The sequence below is a fragment of the Pongo abelii genome, chromosome 2, assembly GCF_028885655.2.
Source record: "Pongo abelii isolate AG06213 chromosome 2, NHGRI_mPonAbe1-v2.0_pri, whole genome shotgun sequence".
Taxonomy (NCBI): Eukaryota; Metazoa; Chordata; class Mammalia; order Primates; family Hominidae; genus Pongo; species Pongo abelii.
Window position 1 is genome coordinate 159,450,224 of NC_085928.1, and position 26,015 is coordinate 159,476,238.

The 26,015-nt window shown below is 35.9% G+C and overlaps 1 protein-coding gene across 1 annotated transcript in view; it reads left to right on the forward strand.

The window, feature by feature from the left end:
- RNF13 (ring finger protein 13) overlaps nt 1–26,015 on the forward strand; it is a gene marked incomplete at its 5' end in the record, with an annotated part of 165,747 nt that overhangs the window by 40,388 nt on the left and 99,344 nt on the right. The window contains 2 exon segments of the mRNA NM_001131724.1: nt 644–724; nt 18,055–18,180. Of these exon segments, the coding sequence (NP_001125196.1) occupies nt 644–724; nt 18,055–18,180 (207 nt within the window).

A 26,015-nucleotide genomic window follows, 5' to 3' on the forward strand; every position in this document is an offset into this window, starting at 1 on the left:
AGAACTTTTGTTTTGGTAAAAGACTAATAAATATTGTAGCATTGGAATCTATATCTGTGTGGAAGGGGGAAAGTTGTTAAAGAGTTTGAATACCTCCAGCTTTTTCCGTGTATGTATTTCATTGAATTTGGTCTTTTCAGTGTTCAACCCTGGATAAAAATGTTCGGCTTATACAAAATTGACATGCCTTAAAAATATGATATGATGCTGCTTCTTTCCAAAAAGAAAGTCATTTTTCATAGCTGGAGCCAGAAATGCTGTAAATTTCTTCCTGTAAATCAGACCTTTATAATACAGAGAAATTAAAATGGAACACTCCTCCTGGAAGATGATCTGTCTGGAAAATTCCTTGCTGGGAAATTGTCTATGGGAAAAACTCAGAAAACAGTAGGCTGAATTAGTGTTGCTGCTCAATAATAATATTTGAAATCAGAATCCAATTTAAGCAGTTGTGTATGTTGTAAATTGTATATATTCCTTCTATTTTAGTGGATGTACATTTACAAATTAAGTTTTATTTTGATAAGCTGTGATAGTAATCAGAATTGTCAAAATAATAATTATACATAATTTAATAAATCTTTGTTTTTAATGTTAATATATAAATTGGTCTTAACTTGAATATTTAAAATTTTATTTTTAGTATAACTTTGAAAATGCATCTCAGACATTTGATGACCTCCCTGCAAGATTTGGTTATAGACTTCCAGCTGAAGGTTTAAAGGTAAGATAGTTGGTAATACATTGTAAAGACACAAGGTATTTAATAAGGTGATTTTTATTGTTTCTTATTTAAAGAATGAAATCATTTCTTACTGTTTATTATTATAAAACCTATACATAGTCATTTGTGAAGGGTCAGATTATTCAAAAGATATCAGAAAGAAAGTGAAAATCACCTAGGATTGTATTATTCTGAACTAGCTGTGGTTAACATTTTGGTATATCACATTTCAGACCTGTTTTTTTAGGATACGTGCTATGCGTGTGTTTGTAGATATATGTATGTGTGGGTACATGTATATATATATGTATACACACATTTACATATATATGTAAATGCTTTCATATACAGTGAATCTATATTTAACACTAATAGAAACATGCTATTTGGTTACCTACCTTTTTCTTTTAATTGTATGTTTTGATCATGTTTTTTCATGCTGATAGGTAAGGATTTACATTATTAATTGTAACAGCTGCATGGTTTTGCAATATCATGAAATAGTATGGATTTTGAACATTGCTTTAGTTTTTCATAGTGGATATTTAGGTTGTCTAGTTTTTACTATACAGTGCTACAATGAATGTTTTTGTCTTTGTGTATTCATCCATTTATCTCCATAGGATACATTTCCAAATGTAGAATTGCTTTATGGCATGAATGTTTAAAATTTTGTTCTGTATTTTCAGTTCTTCCTCCAAAAAGTTTGGAACAATTTAGAATTCCATCAATAACATCTGAGACTGTCTTTTTCCCCATACCCTCTTAAATACTAGATATTATCAAACTTTTGCTAATTTGATTTTAAAAAAATCTAATGAACTTAAACATATTTTTTGCTGTGCGTGTATGTGTGTGTGTGTGTGTGTGTGTGTGTGTGAGAGAGAGAGAGAGAATGGACTATTAATGCTCTTTGCCCAATTTGAAATTGAAGTGTCCTTGTGCTTTGTAAGAGTTCTTTATGTAGTGGAAGTATCAATTTATTGTTTGCCATATATGCTTCAGATTATCCCTTTTTCAGTTTTTCGTTTATCTTTTAATTTTTTTTAAGATTTCAAAAGTTTTGTTTATGTAGTTAAAAATTCTTCTTTTTCCTCTACCTCTGGGGGTTAGAAAGTCCTTTCTCGTTCCAAGATAATATTATTTTTTTGTTATATGAATACATGAAGTTGTGTGGATATGTACCACAGAATGTTTTCAGTTTATTCTAATTTTCTTAAAATTTCTCTCTTTTTTTTTTTTTAAGGTCAGGTTTCACTCTGTTGCCCAGACTGGAGTGCAGTGGCACAATCTTGGCTCACTGCAACGTCCGCCTTCTGGGCTCAAGTGATCCTCCCATCTCACCCTCCCGAGTGACTGAGACTAAGTGTGCACCACCATGCCCGGCTAGTTTTTGTATTTTTATGTAGATATGGGGTTTCGCCATGTTGCCCAGGCTGGTCTTGAACTCCTGAGCTCAAGTGATCCGCCCACCTCAGCCTCCCAAAGTACTGGTATTTCAGGCATGAGCCACTGTGCCTAGCCAGAATTTCTTAGTAAGATATCACAAACCTATTATTCTTAATTAGGATGGCAGACACCTCTGGGAGGGGCATTCAACTTTTAAATGATTTTAAAAAATTCATAGCATTGTATGACTATTTCTCATAAAAATATTTCAACCGAAAAGAAATATACATAAGAAAAAGGAAACACCTTCTTTTATTCTTTCCTTACCTATATGTAGCAGTCACACTTCCCTCTTCAGAGTTAAATATTATCAGTGATTTTACAGGCCTTCAGATCCTTTTCTGAACATGTAATGCTTTTTCGTTCTTTTTTGTTCATAAACTAATGAACATGTATAGTTCATAAATGGTTATCATTTGTATATATGAAAAGTTTCTTAATTCTTACAATGGAATCCGCTCTAGCTAGTTTTACCCAGAAAGGGATTTATTAAGGGATAAAGATGTTCAGAGTATCATAGCCTGGACAGGCAGTTTCTAAACTGTTTCAGGAATAAAACCCAGAACCACCTTGCAGGACTGGCTTTATAGATGAGTGGTGCAGCCAATGGACCCTCACACCACGTTATTTTTTCTCTCATCAGGAAGCCTTTGTGGTTTTACCTCACAACATTCGGCCTCTTCTGCCACCCAAGCTAATCAAAGAGTTACCCTTTTTCAGACTGTTTCCTTACATGTCTACTTCCAAATCCAACACTTGGATTTTTCTGATTGATAGACTTTTGGCCACATAGTTACTTGCTACATATTTTGGTGAAATACCTAGCTATGAGGAAGACTGGGAAATACAGTATAGGGTTTTTTTTGTTGTTATTTTTGTTGTTTTAGCCTACTTTGGGAAGGTGGAATGCGTAGTGGGTTCAGAAAATTTGGAGCACCATGAGTGACAGATGTCTACTGCAATAATTACCCTGCAAGGCTAGGCTGGGTGCAGTGGCTCACATCTGCAGTCCCAGCACTTTGGGAGGCCAAGGCAGGTAGATCACTTGAGGTCAGGAGACCAGCCTGAGCAACATGGTGAAACCCTGTCTCTACCAAAAAATACAAAAAGTAGCTGGGCATGGTGGCGCAAGCCTGTGGTCTCAGCTACTTGGGAGGCTGAGGTGGGAGAATCACTGGAACCCAGGAAGGTGAGGCTGCAGTGAGCCGAGATCATGCCATTTTGCGCTCCAGCCTGGGTGACAGAGTGAGACCTTGTCTCAAAAATAAAAATAAATAAATAATTACTCTGCAGTTTGATTCCCCTACTTCTTCTGTTTTAGAGCTCTTTCCACAGCGGCATCTATAAATCTAGTATGTTCCTGTTAAGCACTGCATGGTGTTCTGTGATATGAATGATCATAGTTTATTAGTAATTTCCTCTTAAAAAATACATATATATGTATTTTTACATTTATGTATTAAAAAATACATATATGTATCTTTACATTTATGTGTTAAAAATACATATATACACATATATGTGTGTATATACATATATGTGTATATATACACGTGTATATATGTGTATATATATGTGTGTATATATATGTCTGTATATATGTATATATACATATATATATATGTATTTTTTTTCCCCCAAAGTTGTTATTTCTCTAGGATAGAGGTCTGGAAGTAGAACTGATGAAACCAAATGGTATATACATCTAAAAGTTTCATAGATACTGCCAAATTACCTTTGCAAAGGCTGTGCTAATTTATTCCCATTAACACTGTAGGAGAATACTTATCTCCCTATACTCTTGCCAACACTGGATATTATCAGTTTTTTTAACTCTTGCCAATCTGATGGGCAAAAGTATTATCTTGTTTTAATTTGCATTTCTCTGATTACTAATGATGATCTGGCAACCTTTCTTTCATTCTACTATAAGGAGTCAGACTATTCTTTCTCACTGAAGAATAGTCTTCTATTTCTGCTGAATAAGCTTATTTTAAAGAGCTCCATTAATTCTCGATAAGCATAATTTTATTGGTGCTCCTCAATTACTATGCTACTGTAAATTTGGTTTACATTTAAAAGATATGTTGATGAATTTGTTTATTCACTGCCTGACCAAAAAAAAAAAATGGTGTTAGATATCTGTCTGCTTTTTACACTGTGACAATATAGGGCAAGAAGAGAAGTGAAATATTCTAACAAAATTATCGGATTATTATGGGTAGTTTTTATAGTTGCGTGACTGGTTTTGCCATTGCCCAGAATCAGAATTTAAAATGCCAGCCATACGAAGACTTACATTTGTTTACAAGGACTTGATAATAATGAAGTGAGGTAGCTCACTATAGTATAATGTCTGTAAAACCAATTAAATAAATATGTTAAAAATATAACTAATTTAAAAATATAATATGGTTATTAAGAGACTTAGCTGAAAAATACCTTTTTTTTTTTTTTTTTTGAGACAGAGTCTCGCCCCTGTTGCCCAGCCTGGTGTGCAGTGGCATGATCATAGCTCACTGAAACCACCAACTGCTGGGCTCAAGCCATCCTCCCACCTCAGGCTCCTGTGTAGCTAGGACTATAGGAGTGTGCTACTGTGCCTGGCTAATTTTTAAATTTTTTAGGAATGGAATCTTGCTATGTTTCCCAGGCTGGTTGTGAACCCCTGCCTTCAAGCAATCCTCCTGCTTTGGCCTCCTAAAGTGATGGGATTATAGGCATGAGCTACTGCACCTGGCCAAAATATCTTAATTTTTTTTTTGAGACGGAGTCTCACTCTGTCACCCAGGCTGGAGTGCAGTGGCTCGATCTCGGCTCACTGCAAGCTCTGGCCTCCTGGGTTCACGCCATTCTCCTGCTTCAGCCTCCCGAGTAGCTGGGACTACAGGTGCCCGCCACTACGCCTGGCTAATTTTTTTGTATTTTTAGTAGAGATGGGGTTTCACCGTGTTAGCCAGGATGATCTCAATCTTCTGACCTCATGATCCACCCGCCTTGGCCTCCCAAAGTGCTGGGACAGGCGTGAGCCACCGTGCCCGGCCCAAAATATCTTACTTTTAAACTCTGTCCGGAAAGTTTAGGTGAGATAGTTTTTGTAGTTCTAATTTATGTTCTATATTTTGTAGCTTTTATAACATCCCTGGATTCCATCAGAATCATTTATAAGACGTCAGATATAACATATCAGTTGAAATTCTGTTTGCATTCTATTTATATATGCCCCAATATTAGGTTAATTGTATTTAAAGCCTTTTTCTGTCCTCTCCTGTATTTTAAAAAATACTATTCAAGTATAAGAAAATGGGAAAGCCAAGGAATTTTGAGCTATTTGAACTTTAATGCAAAAATGTAAATCTTTTCCTGGATCAAAATATGGCACATCAGTGTTACAGAAGTTTTAAAAGAAAGATTTTATTTTTGTATCTAGGTAAGTCCTGTGTTTGTAGTTTTATATTTTAATTGGCTGTTTAGGAAGTTACCTTTTCCAGACAACCTTTTTAGACCTTGTAACCTTTGAGTACCATTAGTAATTAGTTTACAGTTCATTTGAACAGTATATTTATATGTTTTGGCAAAATTCAGGACGATACAACTGTTCTTTTTGGAAAACACATTTTGTCTTTGAAAAGATAAATAATGTTACTTAGCAGTATAAATATACTTTCCTGTCCTCAAAAAATTGGTAAAGATTACCTTTCCCCATCCCCTTCCTCCACTCTATGCTTAGGAGGCCAAGAATTATTATTGTATAATGTAACATACGACTCTATTTTTACTTTTTTCAAATGGATAACCAAGTATTAAAGAATCATTATTGAGTAGTTGCTATGGTTTGGATATGGTTTTTTCGTCCCCACCAAATCACATGTTGAAATTTGATCCCCATTGTGGGGGTGTTGGGAGATGGGGCCCAGTGGGAGGTGTTTGGGTCATGGGGGCAGATCCCTCGTGAATGGCTTGATGCCATTCTCTCTCTGGCTAGATGGAATTAGTTCTAATGGAATAGATGAGTTCCCTCAAGAGTGGGTTGTTATAAAGCCAGGACACCGCTTAGGTTTGGTCCCTCTTCACATATGCCCACTTCTCCTTTGGCCTTCTCCGTCATGTTTTGATGCAGCCCTCACCAGAAGCTGAGCAGGTGCCAGTGCCATGCTTCTTAAACAGCCTGCACAACCATGAGCTAAATAAAACTCCTTCCTTTATAAATAACCTGCCTCAGGTGTGCTGTTATAGAAACACAAAATAGACCAAGACAGTAGTCAAGACTTTACATGTAGATTTGTAATGCTAGCAAGCAAGGTTTCTTGCTATACTTTTTATTATCAGTATAATTGGAATAATTTAGTTACACATTGATGGCCAGTCTCAGGAGAATCAAGCTTCTCCAGATTTCTTGTTTCTATATTTTTAGGAAGTGCCTTGATAGGTGGAGGAGATAATGATTATTAAAAAATTGAAAACAAGATTTATCTCTGAGAAGGAAGCTTTGATCAGTAAGCCAAGTGTCAGATTATCTGAGTATAATTATCAATGGCAAATCTCATTTTCAGCAACACAACTTTTGGGCTAGATTTGCCATGATCCACATATACTGTGTTTTGTAACCTGGTAGTCAGGGTATATTCTTTATGTTGAAGAGGAAGAAGATAGAAGAGATGAAGATCATGGGATGCGGATTTGTCCTAGACTATGCTGTTCCTACTATCCAGAACAAAGTTGCAAATAAGCAGTTTTTCTTATATGATGTGTAATTTATTTCCCCTCATCATTATTCATTAAATTAGTGCCCTATATCATCACCAGTTAATTTTCCACAAACTAGGCTTGTTCTTTGAAAGTTAATTTACTAGTTAATTTCAAAATTCTTATTACAGGAAATGATTTTGTTTAATATAAAGTCTTGAGATTAGAAGAGAGTTTTTTTCCCTGGTGAAGGAAAATGCAAACATTGCAAAGAAATGTGGTTGTTTGGATGTTTTATTTATTCTACTTCCTTTGCCTGCTTTCTTTGCAGGAAAGAAGCTCAGTGCCACTTAGTATATTTTTCCTCTCAGAACACTTACACAGTTTTGTGATGTGAAGAAAGCCTTGGTTAAGGCTCAATGTGCTGGACTTCCTCACCCTTATGTTACAGTATCACCCTCAGTTTGTAAACTAAAACAAAGGTCAGAGTTCCTTTTTCAAAGGATAAATAAAGAAATAGCATTGTCAAAATAAAGAGTAAAACCATCTGGTTATACATGAAATAAGAATTCTAACATCTAAGGACATTTTCAAATGCACATAGTTAGATGATATAAAAAGAATACTTTTGTAGTGAATTTTGAGCTTCTAAAATAAACCCTTCCCTCTTAATTTCAAAAAGTAATGGTTGCTTATTCATTTATTAAATGAAGCAGGAATATAGCATTTCATTTGATTTAGAAAATAATTATTTCATCATGGCAAATTATCACTTAGAGAAGAGGGGAGATAAAGACACACACACACAGAGGAAGTCAAAGGAGGCTCAGGTTTTTGATTTCATAAATCAACACACTCCCTTCATTTTCTCATTGCATTACTGGGCATCTTTTTTGTTCACTTAGTAGTTTTTATTAGATTTTCTTACTGGCTTTCTAAGTTCAATATGGCAAAAGACTAATTTTTTATTCTTCTGCTCATGAAAAAATATTTTTCTCATTAGAAGAGTGATATATGCTCACCATTAAAATTAAGATGATATAGATATGAACAAGAATATGGCTCATGGAGTAGAATTGGTGTAATTAAAATGACCATACTGCCTAAAGCAGTCTACAGATTCAATGAAATTTCTTTCAAAATATCAATGTCATTTTTCACAGAAATAGAAAAAACTATCCTAAAATTTATATGGAACCAGAAAAGACCTCAAATAACCAAAGAAATCCTGAACAAAAAGAACAAAGCCGGAGACATCACACTACCTGACATCAAAATATATTACAAGGCAACCAGGTGTGGTGGCTCACACCTGTAATCCCAGCACTTGGGGAGCCTGAGGCGGGTGGAGCATTTGAGGTCAGGAGTTCAAGACCAGCCTGACCAACATGGTGAAACCCCGTCTCTACTAAAAATACAAAAATTAGCCGGGCATGGTGGTGGGCACCTGTAGTCCCAGCTACTTGGGAGGCTGAGGCAGGAGAATCACTTGAACGGAGATGCAGGTTGCAGTGAGCTGAGATCATGCCACTGCACCCCAGCCTGGGCAACAGAGAGAGACTCCATCTACAAAAAAAAAAAAATATATATATATATATATATAGGTATATATAATGTGTATATATAATGTATTTATACATATATATACAAACACATATATACATATTATGCACACACATATATATAACAAAGCTATAAGAACCAAAACAGTATGATATTGATATAAAAACAGACACATTGATATAAAAACAGAGCATCCTGTATATCTGCTACCTAGAGGTTAATATTTTACTTTTTTTTGAAAGAAGAAATAAAATATTACAGACACTACTGAAACATCCTTTTTATCCTACCATATTCTGTTCCCTTACCTCGCTCCTTATAGATGATCATTATCCTGAAACTTATGTGTATCTTTCTCATTTATGTTATAAAACATATATATATATTTTTTCTACCATATATATATCTATAAACGTTGTGCTTCCATTTAAATTTTCTTTGCTCTGGTTTTAAAACTTGCTTTTTCATCTAACACTATATTTGAAATTTTTGTTATTACATATTTCTAATTCATTTTAACTGTTGCATACTGCATTTTATGAATATACCACAATTTATTTTTTCATTCATTTGCTGGTAGATGCCAGTTTTTTACTTTCTTTTTTAGTGAACATCTTTTAAATATGTCTCCTTGTATACATCATAACTAGATGCCAATTCACACTCATCAAATTAGTAAAAGTATGAGTCTAACAATATCCACAACTGGCAAGGATATGAAACCAGGTACTTTTATATACTGCTGGTATAAAAGAATGTCCAGCCACTTTGATGAGTTTAGTAATATCTCCCTTCTTCTGTAAGTGATAAGTAATAAAATAATTCATTATATTTTACATTTGATATATTCGCTGTTTCATGAAATAAATGAATGAGTAATCATCACCTTTGAAATTAACAGAATAACTAATGACAGTACCCTTATTAAGGTATTGTAATTGTTCTCCCTACTTTTGTTTGCCTGCACTATCCCTTCTTGCCAGTTGCCATTCTCTTTGAATTCTGAATACTGAAATAATTCCTCTAGTTAGGATCTGACCATTTCCATCATTATGATCCCTTTAATCAGATTGATAAGCAAATTGTATCAACTTTAATTAACCTGGTTGTGTTCAACTATAAACTGAGTTATAATGACAAATTGCAAATGGCAAGTGCTGTGGTAAGTAATGAATGAGTGAGGGTCTTTTTTGTTGTTGTGGTTGTGTTTGTTATGTTTTGGAAAACAGTATGTTTTTTGTTTCATTACCAAAGAATTCCTCTTAGTCTTGATTCTTTTTTTTTTTTTTTTTAAGACAGACTCACTCTGTCACCCAGGCTGGAGTGCAATGGTGCAGTCTCAGCTCACTGCAACCTACGCCTCCTGGGTTCAAGCAATTGTCGTGCCTCAGCTTCCTGCGTAGCTGGGATTACAGGCGTGTACCACCACGCCTGGCTAATTTTTGTATTTTTAGTAGAGACAGGGTTTCACCATATTGGCTAGGCTGCTCTTGAACTCGTGACCTCAGGTGATCTCCCTGCCTCGGCCTCCCAAAGTACTGGGATTATAGGTGTGAGCCACCACACCTGGCCTACATTTGTTTATAATACCAAAGGAGAATTTTTCTGATGCCTGTTAAGTTTTCATGGATTTACTTTTTGTATTTGTTTCTGAACTCTTGCTGTCAAAGATTTTGTTAAGAATTCTGTAGTTATTACATTTAACCTCTTTATGTTTTTACAGGATTTGTCAAATACTATAGAATATGAATTATGCATAAATATTGTTTACTGGGTTGTACTGATTGTGTGGCAATTGTAGAGGACATGCATTGCTAGTGTAAGCACAATCCACTTAGAAGTCTTGTTTTTAGAGAAATTATTTTGTTGCATGTAGCTAGAATGGCAATGTTTGATTGGAATTTTTTTTTTTTTTTTTTTTTTTTAGAATGATGATGTGGTTGTAGTATTAGTATGAATGTAACTACTGTAGTTTGGATATTTGATCCTTATGTTGAAATCTGATCCCTAGTGTTGGAGGTGAGGCACAATGGGAGGTTGTTTGGGTCAGGGAAGTGGATCCCTCATGAATGGCTTGGTTACTGCTGCCGTAATGAATGAATTCTCACTCTTAGTTGCTGTGCGAGCTAGTTGTTCAAGAGTCTGGCCTCTCTCTTCTCTCTCATTATGTGATCTCTTCTCACGCAGGTTCCCCTTCACCTTCCACCATGCATGGGTGGAAGCAGGCCATCAGAAACAGATGCTGGTGCCATGCCTTTTGTGTGTATGTGTGTGTGTGTGTGTGTTTTCTTGTATAGCCTGCAGAACTATGAGCCAAATAAACCTCTTTACAAATTACCCAGCCTCAGGTATTCCTTTATAGCAATATAAACGCACCAAGACAGTAACATCAATTAAAAGGCATTGTTCTCCAGAATGCACATTCATTTTGTTTTCTAAAATGTCAAGGTATCATATCCATTGAGTGAACACACATTATCTGTGTGTACCAAATGAGAGGCACACACCAGATGACCTTTTCTTCATAAAGCTGGAGTATCATAAAATCAAAATCCTGACAAATCAGTACTGTGTTAAGTAAAAGAAAACTGAAGGTTATAATCATTAAATGTTTGCCAATTATGCTATTGTTATTAAGAACTAAATTTGATAAAGACAAAAAGAATGTCAACTGGTCTTTTATGATTTCCCTTTGCTTAAATCTCTCCATATCAGCTCAAATAAAAAAGAAATTATTGATCGTATTTCCTAGCTTTATTCTGGATACTATGATTTGTTGCCATCCCTCCCTCCTTTTTTCTTTTAATGTCAAGGTCACTAGCAAACTATTTATGTCTGCAGATTAATTTGAAGTAGTAAACTTTGGGAGAAGATATTTATTAATTTATATGTAAATGAAATTTTATTTGCAATCAGGTTATTCTGATGATATAAAGAAAGTTATAGTGGATGTTTAATAAGATATATTGTATTTAGATGGGACAACCAAAATTCCAAAACCAGGAGAAGAAAAATTAGGCATTTGGAGTATATTTCTCCTTAACCAGTGTGATCTAAGAAATAAAAAAAAAATAAAAACAAGCATCTCCATAAAAGTGTCTTTTCTGGCTGTCTGCAGAAGTGGTACTTATCAGTTGTTACAGTAGACTGGAGCCTGTGCAAAGGGGCTAACCCTTTCAACACATTCATGAAACTTCTTTCTAGATGTTTTGGTGATATAGATATAGATATAGATATAGATATAGATATATAACAGACATTATGTTTGTTGTAATAATCATCAACATTAATAGTAAAAACAGGAATATTTAAGATATAACCTCAAAAGCTGTCTTGTTCATTGACCAGCCCTATACCCTCCTGTTTCATTTTTTTGAGAGAGAGGGTCTCACTCTCTTTCTCAAGATGAAGTGCAGTGGCATGATCGTGGCTCACTGCAGCCTTCCATTCCTGGGCTCAAGCAATCCTCCTACTTTAGCCTCCCAAGTAGTTGGGACCAGAGGCATGCACCACCACAGCCAGCTAATTTTTGTATTTTTTGTGTATTTTGTATTTTTGTAATTTTGTATTTTTCTGTATACAAAAAAATTGGAATAGATGATCTTTCTTTCTATCTACTAATTTTGGGTTGCATTTGGTGTTGTTTTTCTAGTTCCTTGAGGTTCATTGTTAGGTGGTTTATTTGAAATCTTTATGCTTTTTTGATATAAGCATTTGTTACAGGAAAGGGGTCCCGATCTAGACCCCAAGAGAGAGTTCTTGGATCTCGTGCAAGAAAGAATTCAGAGTGAGTCTATAGAGTAAAGTGAAAGCAAGTTTATTAGGAAAATAAGGGAATAAAAAATGGCTACTCCATAGACAGAGCAGCCCAGAGGGCTCCTGGTTGGCCATTTTTATGATTATTTCTTATGATATGCCAAACAAGGGGTGGGATTATTTCTGCCTTCCCTTTTTAGATCATATAGGGTAATTTCCTGACGTTGTCATGACATCTGTAAACTGTCATGGCACTGGTGGTGCTACAGGAAGGGGATCCTGATCCAGACCCCAAGAGAGGGTCCTTGGATCTCACACAAGAAAGAATTCAGGGCGAGTCTGCAGTGCAAAGTGAAAGCAAGTTTATTAAGAAAGTAAAGGAATAAAAGAATGACTACTCCATAGACAGAACAGCCTGGAGGGCTGCTGGTTGCCCATTGTTATGATTATTTCTTGATGATATGCTAAACAAGGGGTAGATTATTTATGCCTCCCCTTTTTAGACCATATAGGTAACTTCCTGAAGTTGCCATGGCATTTGTAAAGTGTCATGGTGCTGGTGGGAGTGTAGCAGTGAGGAAGACCAGAGGTCATTCTTATCACCATCTTGGTTTTGGTGGATTTTAGCTGACTTCTTTACTGTAACCTATTTTATCAGCAAGGTCTTTATGACCTGTGTCTAGTGCTGACCTCTTATCTCATTCTGTGACTTAGAATGCTTTAACCATCTGGGAATGCAGCCTAGTAGGTCTCAGTCTCATTTTACCCAGCTCCTATTCAAGATGGAGTTGCTCTGGTTCAGACACCTCTGACACATTTATTACTATAAACTTCCCTCTTAATACTGCTTTTGCTGTATCCCATATATTTTGGTATGTAGTAGTTTCATTTTCATTTGTTTCAGGAAATTTTAAATTTCTTTTCTTAATTTCTTTATTCACCCATTGGTTATTCAGGAACATTTTGTTTACTTGCCATGTATTTGTGAAGTTCCCAAGGTTCTTCTTGTTATTGTAGTCTATTGTGGCCAGAAAAGATAGTGGTATGATTGCTACTTTTTGAATTTTTCAGACTTGTTTTGTGGCCTAAGATATGGTATATTCTGAAAATGTTCCATGTGCTGATAAAAATAATGTCTTTTCTGTAACTGTTGGGTGAGATGTTCTGTAAATGTCAGGACCTTTCGGTTATTGATTCTTTGTTGATTTTCTGTCTGGATGATCTGTACATTTCTGAAAGTGGTGTGCTAAAGTTCCCTACTATTATTGTATTGTAGTCTGTCTCTCCCTTTGGATCTGTTTATGTTTGCTGCATATACTTGGCTGCCCCATATTGGATGCATAAATAGTTATAATTGTTATATCATCTTGCAGAATTGACCCCTTTATCATATATAGTGACCTTCCTTGTCTCTTTTTTTTTTTTTTTTTTTTTTTTTTGAGACGGAGTCTTGCTCTGTCGCCCAGGCTGGAATGCAGTGGCCCTATCTCGGCTCACTGCAAGCTCCACCTCCCAGGTTCATGCCATTCTCCTGCCTCAGCCTCCCTAGTAGCTGGGACTACAGGCGCCCATCACCACGCCTGGCTAATTTTTTTGTATTTTTAGTAGAGACGGGGTTTCATGTGTTAGCCAGGATGGTGTCGATCTCTTGACCTCATGATCCACCCGCCTCGGCCTCCCAAAGTGCTGGGATTACAGGCGTGAGCCACCGCGCCTGGCCCCTTGTCTCTTTTTACACTGTTTGATGATTTGTAGTCTGATTTATCTGATAGAAGTATAGCTACTACTGGAATTTCATTTTTCACTCTTCACTTTTGGGCTATGTGTATCTTTATAGGTGAAATGGTTTTTTTGTAAGCAGCATAGTATTGGGTCTTGTTTCTTTATCCATCCACCCATTCTGTGCCTTTTAATTGGAGAATGGATTCCATTTACGTTTAGTGTTATTGATGAGTTAGGACTTTTACTGCCATTTTGTTGATTGTTTTTTGTATTGTAATTTTTCTCTTCCTTTCTTACTGTCTTCCTTTGTGGTTAAGTGATTTTCTCTGATAGTACTTTTTAATTCATTGCTTTTTATTTTTAGTGAATCTGGTACAGGTTTTTGCATTGTCATTACTATGAGGCTTACAAAGCCATCTTATAACAAGTTATTTAAAGGGTGACATTTTAAGTGACATAGAAAAGAATAGAAACAAAGGAAAATGAAAAAAAATCTTCTACATTTTAACTGTATCCCTCACATTTTGGCTTTTAGTTGTCTCAGTTCACATGTTTTTATATTACGTATCTCTTCCTGTGTTGCTGTAGCTATAATTTTTTTTGTTTTTCTTTTTTTAAACAATTGTTTTAAATAGATTTGTCTTCTGGACATAGCTAGAGTTATGAGTGGAGTGCACACCACAATTATGGTGTGAGTATTCTGGGTTTGTCTATGTACTTAATTTTACCAGTGGGTTTTAGACCTTCAACTATTTTTTTTTTTAATTTTAGCACATTAGTCTTTTTTCTTTCAGATTAAATAATTTTCCTTAGCATTTCTTTTAAGACAGGCCTGGTGGTGGTAAACTCTCTCAACTTTTGTTTATCTGGGAAAAACTTTGTTTCTTATTATTTGAAGGATAACTTTACTGGATTTGGTATTCTTGGATGATAGGTTTCCTTTCTTCCTCCCTGCCTCCCTCCTTTCCCTTTTTCCTTTCTGCTCCTCTTTATTCCTATCCTCTCCACTCCTCTCCTCCCCTTCCCTTTCCTCCCATCCCTTCTCCTTCCCTCTCCTTTCTCTTTCTGTTCTTTCCTGTCTTTCGCTGTCTCTTTCTCGTTATTCCACTCCCTCCTGGCTTGTATTGTTTTTCAATGAAAAGTCTGTTGCCAGATGAATTGGAACTCCTTTGTATATTATTTCTTTCTTTTTTCTTGCTGCATTTAGGATCCTCTCTTTGTCCTTGACCTTTGAGAGTTTGATTAGTGTATGTCTTGGGGTAGTCGTATTTGGGTCAAATCTGTTTGTTCTCTGACCTTCCTGTAGCTGGTTATTTATATCTTTCTCAAGTTTTGGAAAGTTTTTAATAATTTTTTTGAATAAGCTTTCTATACCTTGCTTTTGCTCAGCTCCCTCTTGAACACCAATAATTCTTAGAGTTAGTCTTTTGAGGTAATTTTCTTTATCTTGTGGGAGATCTTTATTGCTTTTCACTCTTTTCTTTTTTCTCTTCTGTGTATTTAAAAATAGGCTGTCTTTGACTTGGCTGATTCTTTCTTCTCCTTAATCCATTCTGATGTTGAGAGCCTCTAATGATTTTTCAGGTCAGCAGATGTATTTCTCAGTTTCAAAATTTGTTTGATTTAAACAAAATTATTTCAATTTTCTGGTTAAAATTTTCCGATAAATTTCTGAATTTCTTTTCTGTGTTATCTTGGAGATCACTGAGTTTCCTTAAAACTGCTATTTTGAATTCTTGGTTAAAAAGTTCACATATTGCCATCTTGTTAGGGTAGCTTATTGGTTTCTTGCTTCATCCATTTGGGGATCATGGTTCCCTGCTTGCTCTTGTTTCTTGTGGATGTATGTCAGTGTCTTTGCATTGAAAGATTAGTTATTTATTCTGTTCTCTGTCTGGCTTGTTTTAGTTTCTATTGGGTGTATTTGGTTAGAGGTTATTTACTGCTAGGTTACTGCCTCCTTTTTGGCTTTAGGTGATGCCTTAAGCTTAGGTTCACCTTGGCTCTAGTAAATTATCAAAGTGCTGCCCTTCCCAAAGGGGCAGGTCCCAACAGGGATATCTTGGCAGTGTGGGAAGGCTGGCTGTTCATGCCCAGTGGACCTGTGGGATAAACCTACTGTATGGTGCTACTTAATAGCTACTGTGATTTGGCATCTCCTTTGGTAGAGTTACAAAGGAGGGCTCTCCTTTCCAGGGCTAGGGATTGTAGTCCTGCTTCCCCTCTTAGTCTCTATCTACCTCATGGATATTTCTCCCTTCAGGTACTTGTGATGATTTCTGTGGGTTAAGGAAGGGACAAATCTCCTCATAGGGAACCCAAGATAGTGGGCAATCTGGTTCCGCTTTGGTCTTACTTTTCCAGTGTAGAAACAGTGAGTTGGAGGGAAATTTTCCTTACTGTTGGTGCTGGGCAAAATGTGGGGAGGGGCATAGTGGATGTGGAAGTCTGATTCTGTGTCTGCTGGGAGTTTTTTTTTCACTTCTCTGTGGCCCTGGGAATGATCTCTCCTCGTATTTGAGTTCTGGCTTATCTCTGGCCATAATCTCATTGCTGTACATTTGTTTTTCTTTTTCTGTGGGGGGAGTCAAACCAGCTTGCTTCTGCATCACCATTTTGGAACTGAAAGCCAACCTATATGGCTTGAGTTTAATTGCTATAATAACCATGTTGAAAAATATTTCCTACACTATTTGATTTAGCATTGGAGCAAAAAGTTAGTGTTTGCAGAAAGGCACTCAGAGCAGGGTGCAAATTTAACAAGAATAAAGCAAATATTTATCATTGGAAGGATGACCACAGTTGTACTTCCTTGCAAAACAAAAACCAAGTGCTTTATGGGATTAAGAAGAGGAGCTATTATATGAGCAAATGAAAGAGTGATACATTTTATACCCAAGATATGTACAAACACTTTCCATATCACAAGCTGAGCAATATAATTTCAGGGAGGAGAAATTGCCAAATCCTGTGGAATAGATGATTGGTGTGACCAGTTCAGGGACCATACAGAACTGTTGTTGAGGCATTGTCTCATAGCTTTAATTGCCTCCTTCCTTTATAAATGAAATCAGTGAATTTGATCATCTTTTTATGTGTTTATTCACTTTTTACATAAGTTAAGATAGTCATTTGATTTTTCTGTTTTAATCTGTTACCAGATTTTTTTTTTTTTTTTTTTTTTTTCTGAGATGAAGTTTCGCTCTATCGCCCAGGCTGGAGTGCAGTGGCGCAATCTTGACTCACTGCAACCTCCACCTCCTGGGTTCAAGCCATTCTCCTGCCTCAGCCTCCCAAGTAGCTGGGACTACAGGTGTGTGCCACCATGCTTGGCTAATTTTTGTATTTTTAGTAGTGACGGGGTTTTGCCATGTTGGCCAGGCTGTTCTTGAACTCCTGACTTCAGGTGATCCATCTGCCTCGGCCTCCTAAAGTGCTGGGATTGCAAGTGTGAGTCACCGTGACCAGCCTGTTCCTACATTTTCTTATGTCAAACCATCCTGCATTCCTGGGAAAACAACTTGCTGTTTACTTTTTAAATTCATAGTTATCTTGTGGACGTCTTTTCAGTTTAGTGTATACAGGTCTTCTTTATTTTTTTAAATGGCTGCATTATTTTCCTATTGTATAAATATACTATAATTGTTTAAATAGTTGCCTTGTGGATATGCATGATTTCCAGTTTTGGTATTAAAAATAATGTACCAATGACTATCTTTCCACATACACCTTACATACTCAGGCTAGCATTTCTGCAGACTAAATTTCTAGAAATTTATTTATTATGTGCATTTCATTGTCTGCTAACATGAAAGAAAGTTAATTTTTAAGACATATTTGCTTGGTTTGAAAATGTCAAATATTGTTAGAAAATATACCGGTGGTTGTCTTTGGGGTGATTGGCTTATGCATGAGTTTGCTTATTATTATTATTTTTTTAACTTCAATGCGAAAGATAGAACTTATTTTAGAAAACTAAATGCTTATGAAAGCAAATGCTGCTTTAGAAGTTCTGTGATTGTGAGCAATTTTACATGCCCAATAATACATCTAGCATAATGCAAAACACATGACAAATTGAAAAGATATTTGTAGAAGTAAGTTGATTGATTTATTGAGTGAAAGAGAGATAATTTTTACCAATTCTTTTTCAGGGTTTTTTGATTAACTCAAAACCAGAGAATGCCTGTGAACCCATAGTGCCTCCACCAGTAAAAGACAATTCATCTGGCACTTTCATTGTGTTAATTAGAAGACTTGATTGTAATTTTGATATAAAGGTATGATTTTCTTTTTTCATTTTTTGTTTCCTATTTGTTCAGTTAGCTAATTTAAATCATTTAAATCCTCCCTTGTTTCAGAAAACATTTAAAATTTAAAATCCAGTAAGATTGAAAATAAACTGGATGCATGGAATAGAAATAATGTTTACTGGTCCTAAGAATTTTCAGGCATTTGTTGGACATCTTGAACTGTGGTTTAACAGTGGAATGTTACTTGATCTCGTCTAGGAATGAAAACTTAACTTCAGCCTTTAGTTTTATGCTTTTACCCTTCAAGTATCAATCTCAAACCTACATCTATACCTGTATCTACATTGTCATTGAGGTTTCTCTTTTGTAATAAGTTAAATCTGCCCCTGTATAAAGTTTTTTCTCTCTGACATGGGTTAAGCTAGCATTTCAGATAATAAAACAAGGTTTACCCACCTCCCTCACCATATATCACCAGTGCCGCTCTAGGTGTATGGTTTTTTAAAGTCTGTTTTGGGATTGGCATTGGCAAAGGAGCCACATTGAGGCCTATGTAAAATAAACCTTGATGTAACTGTTACTGGACTACCTCAGAGCTGAGTGTCATATAGTGTCTTGCATGTATCTCCCAGAATAGGACATGGGCTATTATTTGATGTTGCTTGGTCTTAGATAATTTGTCTGTTCAGCAAGAAAAACCGCCTTGTCATGCTGCGCATGAATTTTCTCTGCAATTTTGATTGCATGGAAGAAATGATACCTCCATAATAAACTTATGAGAGGAATAAAATAATAAATATGAAGGGATTTGAAAATGTATAGCACTGTGTAAATGATAGGTATTGTTACTACTTTATGTTAGTTCCAAATATAGACTCTCAATTGCCTTTAAATGGGAATAAATTAGAGCTTGAAGTCAAAGTAGTAGACTTCCTGCTCCTCAGAGTTGTTTATGATAGTTTAAATTTAACTGTTTTATCCAGAACTAAACTATAGTAATTACAGGTTGCTTCAGTTAAAATTAAATGTTATTGTAATGTTTCATTAATTTCTTGCTGCTAAGAAATTAAAAGTAAACTAATTCTATTGATCCCAAGGTTTACTACACTATTATGCTATGTAATTTCTGGACTTGGTACAGTCTGATAATTAGAAACTAGAATACTTTTTTGCTGTTGTTATAACTTTCCTTTATAGGCAGGGATGGCAGATGGTACACTTTGAAAATTAGGGAAATACTGTTATTGAATATCTGTTTTTGAAGATGAAACCACAACTCAGGAATGAATACAGTAGGCTTGTTAGTCTTCTTGTCCCTTTAGTGGATCCTCATCATGAGTCTGAGTACTTTTTTTTTTTTTTTTATTATACTTTAAGTTTTAGGGTACATGTGCACAATGTGCAGGTTAGTTACATATGTATACATGTGCCATGCTGGTGTGCTGCACCCATTAACTCGTCATTTAGCATTAGGTATATCTCCTAATGCTATCCCTCCCCCCTCCCCCCTCCCCCAACCCCACAACAGTCCCCAGAGCGTGACGTTCCCCTTCCTGTGTCCATGTGTTCTCATTGTTCAATTCCCATCTATGAGTGAGAACATGCGGTGTTTGGTTTTTTGTCCTTGCGATAGTTTACTGAGAATGATGATTTCCAATTTCATCCATGTCCCTACAAAGGACATGAACTCATCATTTTTTATGGCTGCATAGTATTCTACGGTGTATATGTGCCACATTTTCTTAATCCAGTCTATCATTGATGGACATTTGGGTTGGTTCCAAGTCTTTGCTATTGTGAATAATGCCACAATAAACATGTGTGCATGTGTCTTTATAGCAGCATGATTTATAGTCCTTTGGGTATATACCCAGTAATGGGATGGCTGGGTCAAATGGTATTTCTAGTTCTAGATCCCTGAGGAATCGCCACACTGACTTCCACAATGGTTGAACTAGTTTACAGTCCCACCAACAGTGTAAAAGTGTTCCTATTTCTCCACATCCTCTCCAGCACCTGTTGTTTCCTGACTTTTTAATGATTGCTATTCTAAGTGGTGTGAGATGGTATCTCATTGTGGTTTTGATTTGCATTTCTCTGACGGCCAGTGATGATGAGCATTTTTTCATGTGTTTTTTGGCTGCATAAATGTCTTCTTTTGAGAGGTGTCTGTTCATATCCTTTGCCCACTTTGTGATGGGGTTGTTTGTTTTTTTCTTGTAAATTTGTTGGAGTTCATTGTAGATTCTGGATATTAGCCCTTTGTCAGATGAGTAGGTTGTGAAAATTTTCTCCCATTTTGTAGGTTGCCTGTTCACTCTGATGGTAGTTTCCTTTGCTGTGCAGAAGCTATTTAGTTTAATTAGATCCCATTTGTCAATTTTGGCTTTTGTTGCCATTGCTTTTGGTGTTTTAGACATGAAGTCCTTGCCCATGCCTGTGTCCTGAATGGTAATGCCTAGGTTTTCTTGTAGGGATTTTATGGTTTTAGGTCTAATGTTTAAGTCTTTAATCCATCTTGAATTAATTTTTGTATAAGGTGTAAGGAAGGGATCCAGTTTCAGCTTTCTACATATGGCTAGCCAGTTTTCCCAGCACCATTTATTAAATGGGGAATCCTTTCCCCATTGCTTGTTTTTCTCAGGTTTGTCAAAGATCAGATAGTTGTAGACATGCGGCATTATTTTTGAGGGCTCTGTTCTGTTCCATTGATCTATATCTCTGTTTTGGTACCAGTACCATGCTGTTTTGGTTACTGTAGCCTTGTAGTATGGTTTGAAGTCAGGTAGCGTGATGCCTCCAGCTTTGTCCTTTTGGCTTAGGATTGACTTGGCGATGCGGGCTCTTTTTTGGTTCCATATGAACTTTAAAGTAGTTTTTGCCAATTCTGTGAAGAAAGTCATTGGTAGCTTGATGGGGATGGCACTGAATCTATAAATTACCTTGGGCAGTATGGCCATTTTCACAATATTGATTCTTCCTACCCATGAGCGTGGAATGTTCTTCCATTTGTTTGTATCCTCTTTTATTTCATTGAGCAGTGGTTTGTAGTTCTCCTTGAAGAGGTCCTTCACATCCCTTGTAAGTTGGATTCCTAAGTATTTTATTCTCTTTGAAGCGATTGTGAATGGGAGTTCACTCATGATTTGGCTCTCTGTTTGTCTGTTATTGGTGTATAAGAATGCTTGTGATTTTTGTCCATTGATTTTGTATCCTGAGACTTTGCTGAAGTTGCTTATCAGCTTAAGGAGATTTTGGGCTGAGACAATGGGGTTTTCTAGATATACAGTCGTGTCGTCTGCAAACAGGGACAATTTGACTTCCTCTTTTACTAATTGAATACCCTTTATTTCCTTCTCTTGCCTAATTGCCCTGGCCAGAACTTCCAACACTATGTTGAATAGGAGTGGTGAGAGAGGGCATCCCTGTCTTGCGCCAGTTTTCAAAGGGAATGCTTCCAGTTTTTGCCCATTCACTATGATATTGGCTGTGGGTTTGTCATAGATAGCTCTTATTATTTTGAGATATGTCCCATCAGTACCTAATTTATTGAGAGTTTTTAGCAGGAAAGGTTGTTGAATTTTGTCAAAGGCCTTTTCTGCATCTATTGAGATAATCATGTGGTTTTTGTCTTTGGTTCTGTTTATATGCTGGATTACATTTATTGATTTGCATATATTGAACCAGCCTTGCATCCCAGGGATGAAGCCCACTTGATCATGGTGGATAAGCTTTTTGATGTGCTGCTGGATTCAGTTTGCCAGTATTTTATTGAGGATTTTTGCATCAATGTTCATCAGGGCTATTGGGCTAAAATTCTCTTTTTTGGTTGTGTCTCTGCCCGGCTTTGGTGTCAGGATGATGCTGACCTCATAAATTGAGTTAGGGAGGATTTCCTCTTTTTCTATTGATTGGAATAGTTTCAGAAGGAATGGTACCAGTTCCTCCTTGTACCTCTGGTAGAATTCGGCTGTGAATCCATCTGGTCCTGGACTCTTTTTGGTTGGTAAGCTATTGATTATTGACACAATTTCAGATCCTGTTATTGGTCTATTCAGAGATTCAACTTCTTCCTGGTTTAGTCTTGGGAGAGTGTATGTGTTGAGGAATTTATCCATTTCTTCTAGATTTTCTAGTTTATTTGCGTAGAGGTGTTTGTAGTATTCTCTGATGGTAGTTTGTATTTCTGTGGGATCGGAGGTGATATCCCCTTTATCATTTTTTATTGCGTCTATTTGATTCTTCTCTCTTTTTTTCTTTATTAGTCTTGCTAGCAGTCTATCGATTTTGTTGATCCTTTCAAAAAACCAGCTCCTGGATTCATTAATTTTTTGAAAGGTTTTTTTTGTCTCTATTTCCTTCAGTTCTGCTCTGATTTTAGTTATTTCTTGCCTTCTGCTAGCTTTTGAATGTGTTTGCTCTTGCTTTTCTAGTTCTTTTAATTGTGATGTTAGGGTGTCAATTTTGGATCTTTCCTGCTTTCTCTTGTGGGCATTTAGTGCTATAAATTTCCCTCTACACACTGCTTTGAATGGTCCCAGAAATTCTGGTATGTTGTGTCTTTGAGTACTTCTAAAGGAGTTTAATGATTTAGTCATTACTCCAGCTCATCTTTCACTGCTTGCCTTGAATTTTATGCTGCAGCCATACTGCCTACCTGAACTCTCTCAACTGGCTGTGCCATGCTGATCATACATTTGTGCCTTTACATGTACTATTTTCTCTGTCCAAGATCCGTGTCTCCAATGATCTTTACCACCCATTTATCTGTCTCATCGGTTACATGCTAGCTGAGGATGTTACCTCCTCAGGAAGCCTTACTTTTCTTTCTACTTCCTATGTTGCAGTGCAGACCATTCCAGCTCAATGTGCCACCCTTCCAATTTGTAAATACTTCCTTCATTGCTTTTTATCACATTGTTATTACTGTTTATTGAATATATATATCTCACTTATTTGTGAATTGAAGGTGTTTAGAGTTCATGTTTTAATCATGTTTATATATCCAATTTGTATTATAGTGCGTGGTAAACAATCAATAAGGACTTATTAAATCAAACTATGTAATAGCCTTTTGCTTATGTTTCTAATATATTCTTGAAAAACATGTACGTATGAAAAACATGGAAGACAGTTTCAGTTGAGCCATTCTAATGTTAGACAGGGAAATGTTAAAAAAATTTTCATTGTCCTTTACCATGTAGGCACAGTTTTAATGAATAAGGGTATAGTCTGTTGTATGTGTTCTTTAACGTGGTTATTTTTTCCTCCACAAATATACAGTGGAGTGTATTCTGGCCATTTAAGGCTAAAGATTCCTTACTTATATCATTCCTAGTGATTTCTGTCTTTGTCAGGGTTGTATAAATTTCTGGAATATCGGTTTACAGGGGAGACACATTGATTATAATCAAGGTCTAGAAACACACTGTATACATTTCAATCTCATCTTTATCATTTACTAGCAGTATGATCTGGGACAAGTTATTTTATATCTGTGTACCTCAATTTCCTTATCTGTAAAATAAGAATTATAATGTTCCCTATATGATAGGATTGTTGGGAGGATCAAATGAACTAATCAATGTTAAATGCCTACCAAACAGCACCTTGCACACAGGAAGGAGGCAGTGGGTCTTAGCTGTTGATGTTTTATGCTTTTTACCATTAGAATTAAATAGAATAAGGGTAAAAATGGCAAAATTGCTGACTTTTCAGAAATTAAATTGTCTGATAAGTCACATGTGATATAGCAACTCAGTGTCAGCTGATGTAAATTTCTAACTTGGCTTATAATGACAGTTTAGTCATGCCATTGTGGAAAGTATGTTTCATAAATTTGTAATAGTAAGAATTATGGATCACCTATCAAGGTAATGTGACTGGGTAAGGATAAAGTCATTATGGCTACTGGAAAAACAACTGGAATCGCACCCTAAAGAAAATTTCCTTTCTAGAGTGGTTACTGATGGATAAGCTGTTAGCCTTATTAGCTGTAATTTTCATATCAGAAATCTCTGACTGCATTTAATGAGCTTCCAAAATGGTTATATACAGTTTTATATTAAGTGTGTTGTGGAATTCGGTCATCAGTGTTAATATGTACAATATTTCTTTCAGAATTGCAGATAAATATCTCTTGTAGATAATCAGTAGTGGTTCATTCATGTGTATCCACAATTTTGTATGATGCATTGACTTAAGATACTTAGAAAAATGATATATTTCCTTATTGATTACATAGCTTACTAGGACTGAGTACTGAGGACAACTTAATTCAGCTCCATACATAATACTACAATTGATGGTAGTGCAGGGTTATATTTCGGCATGCCTCTTATCCAAAGTGACATACAAATTATCTCAGACAAAGGAGAATTGGCTCTATCTTTTAAAGTTTTCCTTGGAGAAAGGAACTCTTTGTTGTAGACCACAAAGAGAAAAGAAACAAGGAATAAAAATTTATTGAGACATTTCAGATGATTAATGTTGGTGGGTATTTCAGGATTTTTACAACTCTTTTAGTTTTATTTTAAAAAGATTAAAGAAACCTACACTTTTCTTACTTCTTTAAAAGGAAATGAATAAGTGGAATGTATGTTATAATTTTTAAAATGGCATGTTTTCTTCATACAAACCATCCCAAGTGATTTGTGACTCAAAGATAGCCACGAAGGCAGCGGAAATGCAATTAACAATTCCTGGAGGAAAGGGAATTGCTTTCCAAATAAAGAGAGCCATTGTTTTAATTTTTTATCTTCTGTTGAGAGAAGCACATATGAACCTTTTAATCTGTCTTGCCTTGAGGAGATGCAGCAAAACCCACGCTCAGAATGAATGTTTGAATATGTAGAATATCCAAAAAGCCAGTAAGAAGAACTATTGATTACATGTCAGGTACTTATTCTAAAAGTAATCACTTATACTGTTTTACAAAAACTGTATCCTCTGAAAAATACAGCTCTTTAGAGGAAAAGCAAAACAGTGCTATTTTGTCTTTGTATGATGCTGTTCTTTACTATGACAAAATATAATTGTTTGGAAATGTTAGTTTTTGGTGAGCATTTGAGATTAAAAAACATTGTTGGCACTTTGGCAAATAAATTAAGGCTATATTAAATCTTTTAATTAGAAAATTGACTGTGAAGCATTTTGAGGGAGACATTTCTCAAAAGGCTTGAATTGGCATCCCAGTGAGAAATACGACTTTAAAAAAATCTGTAAAAATACCTAGTAATTGAAAGGCCATTAAAATAATCACTTAACATTGAACTTTCAGAGCTATACAATTTTCTGTGTCTATAACTGAATAAAGACAAGTTATAAAAAAATCTGTCCATTGTCATTTCAGTACCAGATGCTTTCATTACTTGGGTATAATGGCAAGTCACCAATTTCTTTGAGTAGCCAATTTACTGTATTTTAGCTGGACTTTAGCGAAGGCTGGTAAACAAAAATGGTGCAACATATGCACTTTATTCAGCAGTGTGTGCTGAATCTTATTCTATCTTATGTGTGAATGAGTATTTTTGAAAAATGCAGCTGCAAAGCCATCTAGGCCAGTTATCAAGACTGAAAGGACTTAGATATTATTCTCCCTTCCCACACCCCCCTTTTTTGGGCATGTACCTCCAAATGGAGGTACATTTGGATTGTAGATGATAAGGAATATGTTGGGTCTCTTCAGAGCTATTTTCTGCTGTAATGTGGCTTTTATAAACTTAACTGGGATACAGATACAAAACTTAACTGGGATACTTTACCTGACTTCTGCCTCTCTCTCAAGTCTCATCTCTACTTTGCCACTCCTCCCACCTCGTAAGAATTTACAAGTCCCCATATGTGCTGAGCAGTCTCTCCCA